General features: G+C 43.6%; 1 protein-coding gene across 2 annotated transcripts in view; it reads left to right on the top strand.

Moving 5' to 3' along the window:
* The first annotated feature begins 6,317 nt into the window (after nucleotides 1-6,317).
* The window catches only part of LOC122671413 (LON peptidase N-terminal domain and RING finger protein 1), a 34,366-nt gene continuing 21,192 nt past the window's right edge, over nucleotides 6,318-19,491 (top strand). For both annotated transcript variants that reach the window (XR_006334345.1, XM_043868607.1), the window contains exons 1-5: nucleotides 6,318-6,614; nucleotides 6,729-6,830; nucleotides 8,699-8,781; nucleotides 9,764-9,848; nucleotides 9,966-10,052. Coding sequence is in view for 1 of the 2 variants with exons in the window: in XM_043868607.1 (XP_043724542.1) it covers nucleotides 6,546-6,614; nucleotides 6,729-6,830; nucleotides 8,699-8,781; nucleotides 9,764-9,848; nucleotides 9,966-10,052 (426 nt within the window). In the remaining variant the exon portion in view is untranslated. The remainder of the gene's footprint in view (nucleotides 6,615-6,728; nucleotides 6,831-8,698; nucleotides 8,782-9,763; nucleotides 9,849-9,965; nucleotides 10,053-19,491) is intronic.

The following is a 19,491-nucleotide window of genomic DNA, read 5'->3' as shown; positions in this document are numbered from 1 at the left end:
TACACCATGATCGACGGAGTGCCCTACAAAAGAGTAATCTCGGCCCCTCTTCTCCGATGCCTTGGATCGAAGGGAGCCGAGTATGCCTTGGCCGAGGTGCATGAGGGAATATGCGGGAGTCACATGGGTGGCCGAGCTCTTGCATACAAGATACTTCGGCAAGGATTCTATTGTCCAAGAATGCAAGAAGAGGCTATGAGGTATGTGAAGACGTGCAAGAAGTGTCAACTGTTTGCACCAATCCCGAGCCGACCAGCAACAAAGCTGACCTCAATGCTGAGCCCAATCCCTTTCGCTATGTGGGGAATGGATATTCTCAGAGATTTCACCCCGACATCGGGAAACAGGAAGTACATGGCAGTGGCGATCGATTACTTCACCAAGTGGGTCGAGGCCGAGCCCCTTGCAACCATCACCGAGAAGAACATGGAGAAATTCTTCTGAGATAAGGTCATCTACCGGTTTGGGCTACCGAAAGTGCTCATCACAGATAATGGCACACAATTCAACAACCCAGCCTTCCGAGAGTTCTGCGAACACTTCTACATTGACTTCTGACCCGTCTCAGTAGCTCATCCGCAAGCAAATGGACAAGTAGAAATGTCCAACCGAACATTACTTGCCAACATTAAGAGAAGGTTAGATGAGGCCAAAGGAAGATGGGTGGAAGAGCTCCTAAGTATCCTATGGGCATATAGGACGACAGTAAGAACACCAACCGGGGAGAGTCCTTTTCGCCTCGCTTAAGGGACCGAAGCCCTCGCCCCGATCAAAATTATGGCATCGTCGTACCGAGTGCTCAACTTCGATGAAAAGACCTATGAAGATGGGCTGAGAGCCAACCTTGACTTCCTCGACGAAGTTTGAGAAAATGCCCTACTCCGAAACACGGCATACCAACAGAGGACGGCAAAGTACTATGAGTCAAGAGTAAAAGAGCGGCACTTTCGTTAAGGGGACCTTGTCCTCAGAAAGCTTAGCGCATCCCAGTCAAGGCAGCAAGGAAAGTTAGCACCAAATTGGGAAGACCCGTACATAGTCTCCAAGCAAATTCGCCCCGGGACATATCGCTTGCGGACTCCGGGGGGCAAGAAGGTACTGAGACCTTGGAACTCAAAAAATTTGAAGAAGTTTTTTCAATAACTGAGCATACTTGTATTCGGCTTCAGCCCCGACGTTTGATTCAATTAAATAAAGTCTTTCTCCACCACTTAACGTATTTGTAAGCTCCTAAATCAAAGTTGTAAGACTGGTCCTCATAGACCTGGCCGACCTCGAAGACCGACCCTCATAGGTCGGCAACCAAGTCGTAAGACCGGTCCTCATAGACTCGGTTGACCCCAAAGACCGACCCTCATAGGTCGGCAGCAAGGTCGTAAGACCGGTCCTCATAGACCTGGCCGACCTCTCAAGAGTAAACTCCCCCTTTGGCCGAGCCTAACAAAGTTTGAAACTAAGCTAAGTCATTACGCTCGGCCAGGAAGGTTGCTCGGCCACGCGTCCACTTGTATGATAGCCTGTCCAATCGGACCAATGGGAATGACGAATTAACTAACCAAAGCGAAAATCACATTGACCTCGGGCATGGCATGGCCGAGCCGCCAACCATGTGAAGCATGGGTAAAAAATAGACAAGTCCCTAAGCTCGGCTAGCGGAACGACTCGACAGTTCGGCCACAAACTCAAATGGAACAACGTACACAAGGAAGAGAAGGTTAAGAGTGCTGAGCTAAAACACTTGAACAAATTCTGACAAAAATAGATTTTTTCATTCATTATATGCCGACTGCTCGGCATGGTTACAAGGTGGGCAGTTTGGCCCCAAAAAAAAAAAAGAAAAAAAAGCAACAAACAAAATTTTACATCTCAATCTCCTTGGTGTTGGACTTGGAGGCAACCTCGGCGGTATCCACGGCGGTAAGCTCGGCCAGGGGGTCTTGGGGTTTAGCGTCAAGAGGGAAGACGTCGGCCTGTGTAGGTTCCTCAAGGGGCAGAGCCTGGGTGACCTCGGCTCCCTCCTCATCTCCCAACTCCCCGACAAAGGTGGTCACGTCGTCATCAAAATGTGAGAGATTGAGCTCGGGATAAACCGCCTTGATCTTGGCCAAAAGATCAGCCCGGCCTGCCTCAAAGCCTTTGGTGAAGGGAGGTTTCCTGATCTCGTGGCACACATCAGCGAACTCCTTTGATTGGAGATAGTCGCTGATCGCCTCGTCCCGAGCCATGGCCAGGTCCTCCTTGGCCTTCTCCCTCGCCTCGGTAAGTTGAGCCTGTAGAGCCCGGACCTTCTCTTTCTGCCTGATCACCTCGGCCTGAGAGCTCTCCACTTCAGCCTCGGCGGCAGTAAGCTTCTCTTGGGTCTCCCGACGCCTTTGAACGGCATCCTGGGCATCCTGGTAGGCCTTCTTGCACTGGACGCCCAAGGAGTGGTTCTCGGTCAAGAGCCGCTCAAAGCGAAGCCTGGTCTCCACTGCCTTGGTGAAGCCCTGTAAAAAAGCATGAGAACAAAAGTCAGGGCAGACTACACAGGTCGGACCTAATCACAAGTGCCGACCAGGAAACTTACCATGTTGAAATCCTGAAACAGGGTGGAGAGGAGCTCAGGGTCAGACAGCGCCTCGAGCTTCTCCCTGTCAGTCGGAAGCCGACCTGCATCCAGCCATTCCTTGGCATGTGCGGCCGACGTCAATGCCGAATCCCCGGGAAAGAGGCGCCAGGTCGGCCTCACAGGAACGTTGCTGGCCGAGGCCCTCCCCAAGACATATCGGGAGATGTTGGGGGGTGAAGCCACGGGCGGAAGGCCACCACTCGTCAGATTGACCGAGACCTTCTGACGCTTGGTATCTTACGGCGGGCTCCTCTCGCCTTTTCGGCCTTTCCATTTCCTCCAAGACTCCGCTGGGCCCGTACTCTTCTCGGCCTCAAGGCCAACCACAGCGTCTGGCGGGCTTCTTCTCAACATTTTTCTTCCTTTTGTCCTTGCCCTTGGGGGCCTTGGAAGACTCGCCCCGGGACTTCTTCTCAACATTTTTCTTCCTTTTGTCCGCAAGGGTCTCGGCCCTTAGCTGAGCTGTATCCATAGGGGGGATATGGCCGACCACTGTATGAGAAACCAAACGTCAAAAATAAATTAAAAAAGAAATGAAGACTACATGAAGAGGTCAGCTCGGCAACAGAAAAGGGCTCGGCTCGGGCTCCTACCAGGGGTCATGTGCCACCTTTGAAGAAACCCCTCGTCCTGAAGCCAAAGGACGTCAAAGGGCAGGCGCTGGGGGATTAAGTCAAGAGAGGTCAGCTCATTCTCGGTTAGGGGTAGTACCCTATTGACATAGTTCAAGTTCATCTCCTTCCACTCGGTTCGGAGAGGGCTGATTGGAATGGAAGCAAAGAAAAAACGAGGCTTCCAATACTTATTGAAGGTCGGCGTGCCGACCAAAAATTTGTGGCTGCCCAGGGCCGCACTCTTCCCAGATCGGCGGCAGAAATAGTACCACCCCTTCTCGGGAGACTTCTTCAAGAAGAAGAGCCGAGAGAAAAGCGCCACGCTTGCACCTCGGCCCATCTCGTAAAATAGGGCATAGAAGCCAACACGGCCAGCCAAGAGTTTGGCACCAGTTGACCAGGGGACAGGTGGAAGTAGTCCAAGATCTGGTCCACCAAGCCGAGGACGGGGAGCCTGAACGCGTACTTGAAAGGCATCTCGTACAAAGCCACCTCGTCTGGCCTGATGAAGCAGGCCATCTCCCCGGGGTTAGGAGCTCGGAGCTGAATTCCTCGGGGATGGCATAGGTCATCCCTAGATAGTCGAGGTCGGCCTCCGTGATCGTGCTCGGAACGGTGCCGACACTCCCTTCTTCGAGCTCAGGGGCGTCAGCGGACGAGCTTACCGAGTCAACCCCCACTTCGGACGAATCTCCCTCACTTGACCCCTCATCGGATGAGGATGACCCAGAGTTCTCGGCTCGGTCTGCGGCGATTGGTTGGGCCGCGTGGTCAAACTCCAAGAGTAACGGAGGCTCGGCCACCTCGGCCTGACGAAGCTCCACTACATCGAGCTCATCCGAGGTCGAGCCCAACAAGTCTATGGTGGGAGAACGAGCGGGGAGCTCTCGGCTTGAACAGCTCGCCCATGGGACTACTACCAACTGACATACTGGGCGGAGAAGACTTACTGGTTGAAGAAGAGCTAGGGATGAGCTGAGCGCGAACGAAGCAAAGGCTGAGCTGATCACGAACCAGTAAACACCGAGCGCTACAGAGCTGAAGAATCCGAGCTTGCCGAGAAGTCAATAACTTAGAGCAGTGAAGAATGAATAGTTAGGAGTCGCCTATTTATAATTCTTGGGTTGTATCTTGATCCAACGACCGAGCGAGCTCAAGATAATTCAAAGGCCCGATCAAAGGACGTTTCGAATTCCCGAGCCTGCCATAATGACTCTGCTGACGTGGCACTGACACCCAACCGTCAGACCGTGCAACATCAAATCCGCGGCAAAAAATAAGCTCGGCTCGACCGCAAAAATCTTCCAGACAAACAGACCTGGAAACTTCACTCATCAGTGCCGAGCCGACCCCTGATGAGTGGGGGGCCTGTGATGAGGCATAAAACACCCCACCTATCAGAGGCTGCCACATGGCCGACCCGACCTCAGTCCGAGAATCGAATTGGGCCGAGCAGGAAATCGGGCAGACCCCATCTCCGATAAGTCACCTGACGGAGCCAGACTCGCGCAAGCTAGCCGGTGGCTGAGGCCGAGCTCTGAGCCGAGCTCATATAGGTCAGCCATAGACTCCTGGCGAGCTTACGACCGAGACCAACCTCTCGGGCCGACCTCCCAGGCCGAGGTAACGGCCAAGGCTTACCTACCATGCCGCCCTCCTAAGCCGACCTCCGAGGCCGAGCCCTCCTCCACTGAAGCTGCCATAGCGCCCCACCGGGGATCTCTGGGCCACTTCACCGCATCCCAAGAATCACGGGATAAGGATCGAGCCACGATCCCAGCGCAACACGGAATCACACTCTTACCTTAATAAGAGTCCGACCCCGAAAATAGCTATCCACTCCGCTCTACGCGAGAGAACCTTCCGAAAGAAGAACTCCTATCATACTAGGTCTCTCCCAACCGCCTCATCTCATCCTCACTCTATAATTACCCAGGTATGGAGCACCATTCCTCATCTGGCTTTTACTACGCAGTTACGCTGTTGCATTGGAGACCTGACTTGAGCATCGGAGAGTCCTAGGTCGAAGCCACACCGGCTCTCTTGTGCTCATCGCTTGGTTTTTGCAGGCTCATCCGTGGGCGAACCGGGCATCGAAGGTTTTCCCCCGCAATAGGTAGGCCTCACCTTTGATATTTCCAGCTATCCGCTGAACGGGAGGCGGCCTAGATGACGTATGCCACTAACCATACATAGATTAGATTAGATCTGCAAGGTTGTCAATCGATGCAGTTCTGATTATTCGGTCCGGTTGTAATGCAGTTTACATTTTGACAATGTGAAATCAAAATCGAACCGGATAGAAATCAACCAAAAGCAGAATCGTTTTGTATATGGTCCGCTTTTATTAATTTTTATTCGGTTTTCATTATCCGATTCACAATCAATTTTACATGCAGTTTGTACTTTGTAGTGTCGATTTTAAGAAACGATAATGAAGACAACCTCAACTTTTCAAATCCTATATATTCCTGTGTTTCTCCATTATTTCCCGATCTCCCCCATTCATCCTATTTCCCACGCCTATGTGATAAAAAAATCATCCAATCTCATATTCTCATCCAAACGTCACCCGTTCTTTTCCTTTCTTGTCCTTTGTTTCTTTTTCTTTTTTCTCGACTCTCACATGATAAACAAACTATTTCTTCCATTAGCAAAAATTTTAATATGACCCATCGTTTTCAGTTCGTACTTGATATATATAATCCGAAGACATTTTTTTTTTTGTATTAATCATTATTTTATTAATTAACCCAATTGATATATGGATTAGTATTCGGGTGTGGTACTAATTTTTATTCAGTTTTTCTGGTTCCCATTTGATTAGAACTGCGGTTTTACGGTGCAAGTCCAAACCGAACCTAGAAGAGACCTATGAAATCAAAATCGAATCAATTTTATGTAGTGCGGTTCGATTCGCTCGTAAATAGGCGGTTCCGATTTGGGCATTCGGTTTCGGTTCCATTTTGAAACCCTTTTATCGGCTCTTCGACTGTTTCCGAGTTCCGATTGAAACTGCCGCCAAAACGACACGCTGTGAAATAGAAAGAAATCGTTGAGAATTTTTTACTGAAATCGTCGAGGTTCTTTTGTAATAGCGACACCGGAAACGAATAGATAGAGAGAAGAGATTAAAGTTGGAAGCGACAGCGAGGGAACACGTCTCCAAATGTGGTCCGTGTAAAAATGGGGGACACACGGAAGAACACGAAGCTCCTTCAAATTTCTTCATTTCGTCTATGCAGTTACATCTATCGGTTTCGATTCTCTTTTTTGTAAGCTCTAATTAAGTTTGCTCGTACTTGTACTGTAATCGATCCCTTATGGCTGTGAACGCTTCTTCATTTTCTGGAACTTCTAGCGGTTTCGACGATATCGTAGAGTTCGTCTTGGTGAGCTATCCCCTCTTTTCATCACCATCTTTGGTCTGATTGCTGGTTGGTTTTACGGGGATTCTTTTTGTAGTGTTTGGAATATGAAGCGGAGAATTGTCGTGATAATTGCAGGAAAATGAAGGACAGGACGGCATGTCGTGGGATCGATTTAATCAGGTTTTCAATCTGATCCAGAAAGGCAATAAAGAATTTCGAGAAAATAAATTCCAAGATGTGAGGCTCTGAACTTCTTCCTCCATGTTTAATTGAATTCAATTACGCTTTTGTTGACTCTCCTTTCCTCTTCTTCTTATCGATATTTTTTCTGCTCTCTCGAGTTTGGTGAAGTCATCTGTAAACTTCTCTATGGGATTGGGGGAAAAGGTTATCAATTGCACAACTTAAGTCATTTCAAAAGAGAACATCAATGATTTGAACAAAGTGTGCTTTTTGCACAGCTTTACCTGATAAGAAGTTACAAAACTTACTGATACGATGAGGATATGCTTTTGTACTCGGAGCTCAAAATTACAAAGTACCAAGATCAGCTATAAAATTCTAAGGTTTAACATAACCTGTAACTGTAGTGGTTCCAAACTTACTGGTTTGTCTCTCAAATAGTCTGTTGCTGTTAAATTTAAGAGCAAACCTGGACCATATAGCCTTCTATACTCCCTTTTAGTTATCTTTTCGAGCAAGACTAGCAGAATTAGAGGTTTTACTTTGTAATTCCTTTAGATTTATACTGTAGCTAAGCTTTCAGATGCCTAGAGTTACCTTGTGGGTGTTGAGTATTGTGAAGCATACGAAGATGCTGTCGAAGAGCACAGGTGGTGATGTACAATGGCTATGCTTAAGAAAGCAAATGAACCCTATTGGTATTAGCTAGAGGCAATGTGTTAGAATGCCAAAGTAATTATAGACTCTTTCTATTTTTCAACTATTGATATATGGAACTTTAGTTGATGTGGTAGGATTTAAGTACCAAAAATGGAAGGATCTGAATTTGGGTCTGGAAGATAATGTCTCTGTAGCAAGTGACAGCAAGTCATCATATTGGTAGAGTCAAATGAGTATCAACCAACCATTGGTAATGGTATCGATGTTGAAGCGAAAACTATGGTTTAGTTCAACCTCATTGACTGGGATGAAGGTTTAGGAATTTGGTGAACTAATTTGATCAATTCTGGAGGGGAAATATCTAATATAGTTCAACGAAGGTCCAAGATACAGGGTTTTAATGTTAGGGGATATTGGCGCAAGAAACATTAGGGAAATTGGGGTTGAAAGATATACGAATAATAAGAACTCAAGAATATTTTAGGTTCAGAAATTGAGGCAATAAATAAGTTTTACTCTGGGTTTGTTGGTATATAACTCTAACTAACAGTTCTAGGGTTGGGGCTGGGGATTTTTTTTTAAGGTTTCACTTGATTGACGAAAAGTGTGATGTATTGATTGTAATGAAATTGAACAAGTTTAGGGTTTAAAATTTCTAATTGGTTTACAAGTAGCAGGTACAATAGGACTATAGGACTTGACCACATGAAATTTGACAATCAACAAAATTTCAAATTTAAAAATCACATGATGGGCATGCATCATATAACAATTTGGTTATAAGTTGCTAAAATCACTATCTGACTTACGATTTGTATAAGATTGGCTAGGCCAAAATAAAATGGTTCCAGTTTTATGATTTCATCCTTATTGTTCATATTTTTTAACCTTTAGTTGGAGCACATGTTCAACATATGTCTTATGAAATTTTGATTCACTGACCCTTGAATGTTGAATTACCGGTGATGCCATTTCTATCCCTAATGCACAATTCCATTATTTTCCTCTGGAAAACTCAGTTTTGCTGATGTTATGAGCTTTTCTTTTCATTCTTTATGAATGTAGGTGACTTTTATCTGATATATGTTTTGGAGTGACAGATGTTTAATTCCTACAACACTACTAACACAATTTCTTAGTGGTCAGTCAGTAAGGCATAATGCCAATAAAAACATTTTGAATGATGGCTAAATAAACATGCATATTTTGTTCCTATCTATTATATTCCTGACTGAATTACTAAAGTGATGTTTCTTATTTAGGCAATCAATTCTTATTCTAAAGCTCATAACTTAAAGCCAGGAGATCCTATTATTCTCAGCAACCGAAGTGTTGCTTTTAGCAGGTGAGCTTTTCTTCTGTTATTATGTTTGTAGACAAAACGGAAACCTAAAATGATGCAGGAGACGAATGGAAGTCGCAAACAAACAATGACACAATCGAACACAAGGATTTGCGTGGTTCGGCAAGATTGCCTACGGCCACGGTGAGATAAGACCTGTTTCACTATCAATGGAGAATAGGATTACAGCCACTCGTCCTCACACCTATCTCAGATTGATTTTAGAGATAGAACCCTCACTACAAATATATAGTGAAACTCTGTACAGGAAATTTACCGAAATACCTATATAACCCTTAAAAAATTCGCGGGCCCTTCGGACCCTTGGCCTCTTAACGATCATTCGGAATCAGCCCACTTATGCAAGCGACAAAATACAGGACATCGTACCCCCTACAATTATTCCTATTCCATCCAACTCCATTGTTCCTTTGCTTTTGATTTTCTGAGTGCCATATTTTTAGAAATGATGCTAATACAAATTCTGAGTCCGTGTATCCTGCATGGCCCATACAAGAAAACCCTTCTAGGTGGCCCAAAATCTGCCATGTGGTTGCTCAGTAAGGGCCACAATTTTTGAACAGGTAGACTCTAAGGACCCCTGCTCACATTCAAATTTCAGCCCAAACAGAATTTGCCAAGTGGCAGAACAGAGCTTTGAAAGTAGGACCGTGGGAGGATGAACAATAGTGGTCGGAATGCCATAGATGTTCATGGATATACAGGGGGATGCATGCGAATACATGGGGGGTATTTGATTGAATTAGGCGCTGAAATTTTGACACGTGACTAATCTGGACCTCTACCCAATGGTCTGAAACTGAATAGCCCATTTTTTGTCCATGTGGCACAGTGAGGGTGGGCTGTGCAGGAAGGCCTTCCTAGGTGGGCAGCTCAAAGGTTATTTTGCCCTGAATTTTAACGTTGAGTTGGTGTTTAAGTCATTTGATTGAATTGCCAGCTGACAACATCTTCCGTGTACCAGGATGAGTCAATTCCTGAGAGATAGACCTGCAACTGCTTCTGAATATAGCCCATTGAATGGACTGGATCCTACAACGCATGCTGAAGTATGCACTGTCACTTCCATCTTTCCTTGTATGCTGAAAGAATTTTGTTCTGTTTTTCCTATTGTCTAATCAAGGTGTGCACTCTAAAATTCACCCCCCTGCCAACCATCATTTCAGCTTGCATTGAAGGATGCGGAGAAGGTGATGAGCATTCAAAGTAATTCGCCAAAATCATACTTTCTAAAGGCTAAAGCTCTCATTTTGGTAAGATACATTTAGTTATTTCCTTTGTGTTTTTGTTATTTGTGGTAAATAGGTACACTGTACATGATTATCAAGGTGATCCTGTTATGATCAAAATCTCATTTTCTTTCTTCCCTTCACGAATTCCTTGTTATTCTTAGTCTTGGATGATGCAAGGATTTAATTTTACATTTTTGTATGACAGTAAGATTGAAGCAAGGTAAGCAGTTTGGTTCCTTGAATCTGTTTAAAGGATTCAGATATTGCTAAAATGATCCTCATTCTTACATAGTATATGAATGTTTTTATGAGTATGCATATTCACTTGGTCATCATTTATAGGAAGCCTATTTGTTCTGGACTGTTGTATGCTCAAACAAGGGTAGTGCCGTCAGAGACTTAAAATATTAACAATCACAATAGAGTCATTGGTATGGGCTGACTGCTATCGAATTATAATTTGGAAATAAATGAAAAGATGATCCTTTGATGGATGAACCTCATTGATTGAGGAGTAAAGACAGATGATTTGGTTTTGAGTCAAATTGGAAGATGCCTAGTTGTTGCATTAAGAAGGTCCCAATGGGAAATCATTGTACATTGTCAGTCATTTAATATTTATCCATTTCTTAATTAATGTATGGAAAAGAAACGGAAAATAAAAAATTTGCTAAGGCAAAATTGGTTATTATATTTTAAGGTGGATTGATATTCATATTATAGAGACAAAGTTGTGGATAGATATTCTGGAGTTGGAGATATATCAAATGCTTGGTCAAGATTGTGATCTATTAGCCACACAGAATTTGAAGTTAAGATTTTGATGTTTAAGTTACATATTTGAAGAAGTTTCTCTAGTCTAGCAAGTCTATAGGGTATCTCTAGACCGGCATAAATATCTGCCATGTGGCAGGAGCTGAAATTTGTGTACTGGTAGACCCCAAGTTTGCCTGCTCACATGTCGAGTTTCAGCTGATATGGAGTAGTCAAAGTGATAAAGTAAAGCTCCGAAATTCAAGGAAAAAATGTTGTAATTTGGGTGGGTATACTTGTAGGTATATTCTGCCCTAAGGGTATACTTGTAATTTTGTCCTTTTCTCCTTTATTATAAATAGAACTGGCCGTGATCTCTGGGGATACAAGTTATTATTCTCTCCAACATTTTTCAATATGCTATCAGAGCGGGAACCAAGGTACTAAAACTCAGGTCTTGGTACCAACTCGGCTCTTGGAAAAACCGAGATGAGTCGAGATCTCGCCGAGTTGGTGCAATTGTTTTTTTCCAACTCGAAGCCTCAACTTTGGGTCAATCCGAGATCTCGCCGAGATATGTCGAGTTTTGGCAAGTTAGGTAAGGTATTTAAGTGGTAGGTGGGTTAAAAAAAGGGTCGAAACCGAGATCCAAACCGAGATCCGAGATCTCGCCGAGATATTGCACTTTTGAGACTCGCAGGCAGTCTCGTCTCAGCTTTTCAAAAAACCGAGAAACTTGGCAAGATCTCGCGAGTTCTCGATCTATGGAGGGAACCAGTCTTGGGATTCCCACCCTAAAATCTATGCCGCCACTGCCACAGTGACCCCCCACCACCACTGCCACCCTTTCTCTCCATTCACAGCTTCTGTCTCTCTCTCTCTCTCCTTTTCTTCTCGATCTTCTCTTTGTCAATCTCCCAATCACTGCCTCCTTCTCCCTTCTTTTTTCCTTTTTTCTTGATCTTCCTACATGACCTAACCCTCGGTGGTTCTCTTTTTCCCATCAAGGATCCCTTTTTGTGGTTGATTTGTTCTTTATGGTCTGAACCAGCAATTCATTGTTCGCTGGGGTCTCTCCCTGTGATGCTCCTTTGCTACAGCCTTTTTACCCTTTTATCTTGCTGTAGTGAGTAGTAGGGCTTACCTTTTGATCAACAGCCATGTCCGGCGATAGTACCCTCTCTACTCCCACTGAAGGAATGAGTTGCAGCCCCCACAGCGAGTTTAGCTCCTTCCCTGTTAGCTCCATCAAGTTGGATGGCAGCAACTATTTGATATGGTCAAGGTCCTGCTTCCTTTCTATTGCTGCCCGTTGCCTCACCTGATACCTTATGGGTGATGTTGCAAAGCCTATGACTGCTGGTCCTAAGTTACATAAGTCGATCTCTGATGACTCTGTTGTCATGTCATTCTTGATCAACTTTATGCAACCCTCTATTGCCCGTGGTTATCTTCTCTTTGACTCTACTGAGAAGATATTGAAGGCTGCCAAGGAGACATATTCCCAGGTTGGAAATGCAGCCCAGATATATGAGTTGCGTTAGAGGATTAATGGGATCACCCAGAAGGAGATGTCTATGTCCTAATACTATTCTGAGTTGCATAGCATGTGGCAGGAACTCGACTTTTATGAGACCTTTTGGGCTGCATGTCCTACTGATGCTGCTAGTTTCAAGAAACGTGAGGATATGATTTGTGTTTATGACTTTTTGGTCGGACTGAATATGGAGTATGATCACATACGATCCCAGGTTCTCATTTGGGACCCTTTTTCTTCCTTGGAGCAATCTTATGCCCATGTTCAGCTTGAGCAGAATCAGCGTACAGCCATGTTTCAGCCAGTTTCCCAGGAGAATCTGACCTATACATTGGCTCAGGCTCTGGGTCTCAGTTCCAAGGTGGTTCCGCCTGCTCTACTGATCGTTCTTCTTCATTTGATTGTGACCCTGTGAAATGTGAGTATTGTGGGAAGGAACACCATTCTAAGGAATATTGTTGGAAGCTACACGGCCGTCCCACCTCCATCGCTACCCGTGGATGTGGTGGTTTGGACCCTGCTCATGCACACCACACTGAAGTGACTCCTCCTGCACCTACCAAGGGTCAATTTTCTCTGGATGAGTTACTCGTTCTCCGTCAACTGATGTCCAGGCTGGAACCCACTTCTTCATCCGCACCGTCTCCTGCTGCCTCTGCCACCTCTGGTTTGATCTCTTGTGCCTCCAACTTTGTGCACTCAGGTATCTCCATGGAAACAAATCTAGGTTTTGCAGGAGTCCGAGAAGAGATTTGATAGGAGTTAAAAAAATCCACGGTTTTGACCTATTTCGACCAAGTTTTGACCGAAACAGTCCATATTTCGGAAATTTCGCAAGTTTTGACCTGAACACCTGTATAAATTCATTTATCCCATCGAAACTTGAGGAAACCTGGCTCAAAACTAGGACAAACACTTATTTATGCTAGATATGCTGGGAGTTAAAAAAAAATCCATGGTTTTGACATGTTTCGATCAAGTTTCGACCGAAATAATTCATATTTCGGTAATTTTGCAAGTTTCGACCTAAACACCTATATAAATTCACTTTATCCCTATCGAAACTTGAGGAAGCCTGGCTTGAAACCAGGACAAACACTTATTTATGCCAAATATCATTTAAGTAAATGTTATATTATTCATAAATAAGCAAATACCCCCCTATTTGAATCTAATAAAAATAGTTAAAAAATAAAATTCCAAAAGGATAGAAAGTCAGGCCCCCAATTCACCAGAGAAGGGAGGAAAACCTGGTTTTTGTGATTTCTAGGCCAAATCACTGCTGTACAAGGTTGGAACAAGTACTTGTGCGGTAGAGGAACACACTGGAAGTGACGATTTGATGTGTTGTTGGAAGATTTGTGCAAGATTCAAAGTTGGAGGTATATTACTTTTCCCAAAAAGTAATTTTTGGAAAACATAGGATAAATACTTGGTGGTTGGCCTTCAATTTTTTATATGGTACACACCGTAGCCCGAGATATGACTTCACGTATCCAGAAATTATTTTCTGATTTAAAACTTTTGTTAGAAGCCCTGTAGAACTGAATGCTTAAGTGATCAATATGGATTACCATGCCCCTTTATTTATATTCAAAGAGTTACAATATTCCTACTAGGAATAGGAAAGCTTTCCTAATCCTACTAGGAATAGGAAAACTACCCTTGCCAATTCAGACTAGGAATACCTAAATAAGAATCAGCTAAGGGAGAATAAACATAAACATAAAAAAGGACAAGTATACCCCTATCGGGTAGAACTAATTATTCTAACACTCCCCCTCAAGTTGGAGCATAAATATCAAACATGCAGAACTTGACAAGAATAGGATGAAAAACTTTTCCACTTAATCCTTTAGTGAACACATAAGCTAGTTGGTCAGCAGACTGCACAAAAGGAACACAGATCAACCCGTCTTCCAACTTTTCTTTGATAAAGTGCCTATCAACCTCCACATTCTTTGTACGATCATGCTGAACAGGATTGTGAGCAATACTAATGGCAGCCTTGTTGTCACAATACAACATCATGGGAAGACGGACAGGCACACCAAGATCTTGCAATAAGCCTTTGAGCCATAGCAATTCAGTGCCATAGCACAAAATTCTGCCTCAGCACTAGACCTTGCCACTACGTTCTGCTTTTTACTACGCCATGTAACAAGGTTTCCACCAACAAACGAGCAATAGCCAGAGACGAACTTCCTATCAGAGGATCCAGCCTAATCAGCATCAGTATATGCTTCGATACAAAGATGTCCATTCGGAGACAGAAGAATTTCTTTTCCCAGGACTAACTTCAAGTAACGGAGAATTCGAAGAACAACATCCATGTGAGAAGAATGAGGATCATGCATGAACTGACTTACCATACTCACAGCGACGGCTATATCTGGTCGTGTATGAGATAGATAAATAAGCTTGCCGACCAATCTCTGATAAGGACCTTTGTCAATAGGTTCATCCTCCTTTTCTTTAAGCCATGTAGTAGCTTCCATAGGTGTATCAGAAGGATGACACCCTAACATTCCAGTCTCGGTCAGCAAATCTAGGATGTACTTCCTTTGAGAAAGAACGATGCCCTTAGAAGATCGAGTAACTTCTATCCCTAGAAAGTACTTAAGGTTTCCCAGATCTTTTATTTCAAATTCTTGGCCAAGTCTTCAATTTGCTGATCTCATTATTATCATCCCGGTGACCACAATGTCATCCAGATAAACTTTTAGAATGGTTATTTTTTCACCATTCCTTTTTATAAACAGGGTATGATCAGCATTACTTTGCTTATAACCCACCGAAACCATAGCCTTGTGAAACCGTCCAAACCATGCACGGGGTGACTGCTTCAGCCCGTATAAAGCACGCTTCAATTTACACACTTTGCCTCTGGTTTTATTACATGAGAAACCCGGTGGAATATCCATATACACTTCCTCCTCAAGCTCTCCATGGAGGAAGGCATTCTTCACATGTAACTGCTGTAATTCCCATCCCAGATTTACTGCACAAGATAGTAGTACTCTGACAGTGTTCAGCTTTGCAACTGATGCAAAGGTCTCTTGATAGTCGATCCCATAAATCTGAGTAAATTCCTTTGCCACCAATCGTGCTTTATATCGATCTACAGTGCCATCTACCTTCTGTTTCACCAAAAACACCCACTTACATCCAACTGGTTTCTTTCTTGGAGGAAGAACCACAAGCTCCCATGTATCATTCTTTTGTAAGGCTTTCATTTCTTCCATCATTGCTGCCTTTTACTTTCCATCTTTAAAAGCTTCCTACCAATTTTGGGGAATTTGAACAGAAGAAAGAGAAGAGACAAACGTACGGAAGGATGGAGAAAGGGATAAGAGACTACATAAGAAATAGGATGCTGAGTACAAGCCCGAATACCTTTGCAATGAGCAATAGGTAAGTCAGGAGAAGAAGGAGAAGAGATGTTACCTGGAGAACGACCTGGTTCCAGGGCCGGCAACTGGATTGGTACTGGTGCTGCAGTGGATGGTAGCAGCGTTCTTTTGGAATGTCCCCTATGGTAGGTTTTGAGATTAGAATCATTAATTTTCTTCTGAAATTCCCTAATGGTTTGTTGGACTGGAGTCAACTCCTCCTGAAGGGGATTTTCAGCAATAGGATTGTCAGCATCATCTAAGTTCTCCCCCTAGGGAATATCCTCTCTGTCTTCAGTAGGAGGGAGGGGAGGAGCAGAAGGCTTAAGAGGGGTGGGGTCAATATTCGGTTAGTTCTGTACATGAAGCTCAACCAACACATCTTCCCTGAAAGTCTCCCCCTGAAGAGGTGTAGATGGATAATAGGAGAGAGCTTCATGAAAGATAACATCCATACTGACCAAGGTATGACGGGTGGGGGGGTGATAACATTTATAACCCTTTTGGGATGGAGAATAATATCCTAAGAAAATACAACGAACGCCACGGGGTTCAAGTTTGCCTGGGGATCTGGTATCCCTAGCATAACAGACACAACCAAAAACCTTAGGTGGAACGACAAAGGAGGAATATCCCTGTAATAAAGTAGTAGGGGTTTGTGAGTCAAGGACTCGGGTAGGCAGCCTATTAATGAGATAGGCTGCAGTAAGGACAGCATCTCCCCAATATTGGGAAGGAACAGAATAGCAAGCATAATAGCCCGAGACACCTTAAGGAGGTGGCAGTTTTTCTTTTCAGCCATACTATTTTGGGCTGGGGTATCGACACAACTGGTCTGATGGAGGATTCCATGGGCAACAAGATAGTGTTGGAACCGACCATCCATATATTCTTTGCCATTGTCACTCCGTAATATCTTGAGAGTGGCATTGTATTGAGTCTGAACCATCTTATGAAAATTTTGAAAACAGGAGAAGACATCACTTTTGTTATGTATTAAATAAACCCATGTACTCCTAGAATAACAATCAATAAAAGAAACAAATCAACGATGGCCTTTGAGAGAAGGTTTTCGGCTAGGTCCCCAAACATCAGAATGAACAAGATTAAAAGGAGAAGAATTTCTTATTAGAAATAGAATAAGTGGAACGATGTTGTTTGGCCAAAACACAGGCCTCACAAAAAAATTCATCCTTATTACACTCTTTAACTAAAGCTGGAAATAAAAAAGATAATGTGCCTAAAGGGGGATGACCTAGTCTTTTATGCCATTATTGAAGTTCAGAAGAGACTAATGAGCTTTGATGAAGAGGAGAAGGAAGTGGTGGTGGTGAAGTAGGACTCCCATTATCAAGCAGGTACAATCCACCATTCATCTTACCACATCCAATCGTCACCCCCGTTGCGAGATCCTGAAAAACACAATGTGAAGGGAAAAAAGTTACTTTGCAATTTAAATCACGGGTAAAACTATTGATGGAAAGAAGATTAGTGGTAAATTTAGGGATATGTAAAACAGATGATAAATTTAGAGAAGGAGAGCAACTGATAGATCCTTTCCCAGAGACAAAAGAGAGAAAACCATTAGCCACTCAGACTTTATCTTTACAAGAAGTAGGAGAATAACGATGAAATAGGCTGGAGGATCCAGTCATATGATCAGTGGCACTGGAGTTTATGATCCAAGGAGAAGAGACTACCGATGCACAATGACCAGCAAAAGAAATACCTGAGTGGGCTAAATTTGAACCTGGAGGGCTGGAAGAACTGGCAGGAGTCAATGTAGTAGAAGTAGCGGAAGCCTGTAACATACGACGGAAAGCCTGAAGTTCATCCTTGGATAGTCCAGTGTTAGTAGGAGGAGTAGTAGTGACAGCCTCAATATGATTAGCTTTGTTTTTCGATTTTTGGGCAGCACGCTTAGCTTCAAAGTCGGCTGGTTTTCCATGTATCTTCCAACATGTGGCCTTAGTGTGCCACAACTTACAGCAATGATCACATTTGACTGCTGCCTTTTCAGACTTAGAATTTCCAGCAATAGGAGGAGTAGAACCAGTCCCAGTGTGTAGAGTTGATTGATCTGGAGGTGTAGTATTAAGCATAGCCGCACGTCGTCGATCTTCAATATGAACCAATGCATAGGACTGTTCCACTGTAGGGAAGGGATCCTTGCTGAGAATATGAACCCTAATTGGATAGTATTCAACATTAAGGCTAGCCAAAAATCATAAACCCTAATTTTATCGACATGCTTCCTGTATGCAGCAATGTCATTGGCAGTAGTGGGCTGATAATTAGAGTAATGATCAAGTTCTTGCCAGCACTTGCGAAGTTCAGCATAGTATTGAGAGATAGTCAACTCATTTTGTTTAGTGTCATGAATTTTTTTTCTTAACTCATATACCTGAGCATCATTCTCAACCTCGGAATAAGTATCCTTTGCGGCCTTCCATATCTGGGCAGCAGTGTCAAGGAGAAGATAACCGGGTGCAATGGAAGAATGCATAGAATGTATAAGATAGGACATTACCATAGAGTCATTAGATAACCACCAAGTCAGGGCAAGTCCTTCTTCAACAGGTTTGGGAAGGCTGCCTGTAAGGTGTCCTGTATAGCCACGGCCAACAATAGTAAGGTAGGTAGACCTTGACCACTTCAAATAATTAGTCCCATCTAGTTTAGTGGGAGAAGCAAAAGGAAGGTACTCTGGACGAGCAGATCCATTTGAGTCAGCTAAAGTAAGATCAGACATGATGTTGAAAGTGTAGAAGACACGGGTTTTGAAATTCCCACAAATTGAACAGTCAGAATAGGCTCAAACTTGGATCGAATTCTCTGGCTCAAAAAATCAGCAACTTCTGATGAGTAAATAGAAAACCCTAGCAGGGCAGTTATCAGAATCGAGCAGAGAACTGGTTTTTGAATTTCTAGAAATTCCAGCCGTCAGACTAGGCTGAAACTGAGGCCGAGGTTCCCTCTTGTAGTAGAGAACAAGTCCTCAAATTATGAGCTGATTCTGATGAGCCAATAAGAAGCCCTAATTTCAGGAAATTGGGCCAAAAAACTGTTTGGAGAGAAATCGCAGAGCTGAATCTGTCTTTGACTTGATCCAATGCTGCAGTCTTCAAACAGGAAGGGGTGTGTACCAGGAATAGCAGGAACTAATCTCCAGGAAAAAGCAGAAATCGATCTTAAGCTTTTGGGGGAAGAACACGATCTCCAATGATGGAGGGAATCTGCCGGCAGTAGGTCACACCTGTAATCTTCAGTCTTCAATGAGGTGAAGTTGAGGGCAGCATCTAAATCTCCATTAGATCTCCTCATAGGTGCTGCCCTGAGTGAAAGAGAGGAGCCGAGAGTGGTGGAGAAGGGAGAAACGAGAAACCGTGGGAGGGGGGAAGAAGAAAAAAAGAAAAAAAAACTTTGAGAACTCCTTCCTAGATCAGATTTTGCTCTGATGCCATGTTAGAAGCCCTGTAGAACTCAATGCTTAAGTGATCAATATGGATCACCAAGCCCCTTTATTTATATTCAAAGAGTTACAATAATCCTACTAGGAATGGGAAAGCCTACTAGGAATAGGAAAACTACCCTTGCCAATTCAGACTAGGAATACCTAAATAAGAATCAGCTAAGAGAATAAACATAAACATAAAAAAGGACAAGTATACCCCTATCGGGTTGAACTAATTATTCTAACAACTTTTTTTTTTAAATTTCTGAAAAAAAAATGATTTTCTTGCAACAAAATTTTCAAAAAATAGGGTTAATGCTTAGT

This window comes from Telopea speciosissima, chromosome 8, assembly GCF_018873765.1.
Source record: "Telopea speciosissima isolate NSW1024214 ecotype Mountain lineage chromosome 8, Tspe_v1, whole genome shotgun sequence".
NCBI lineage: Eukaryota > Viridiplantae > Streptophyta > Magnoliopsida > Proteales > Proteaceae > Telopea > Telopea speciosissima.
The sequence above is the reverse complement of the archived record's forward strand: the minus strand, read 5'-3'. Positions and strand labels throughout refer to the sequence as shown.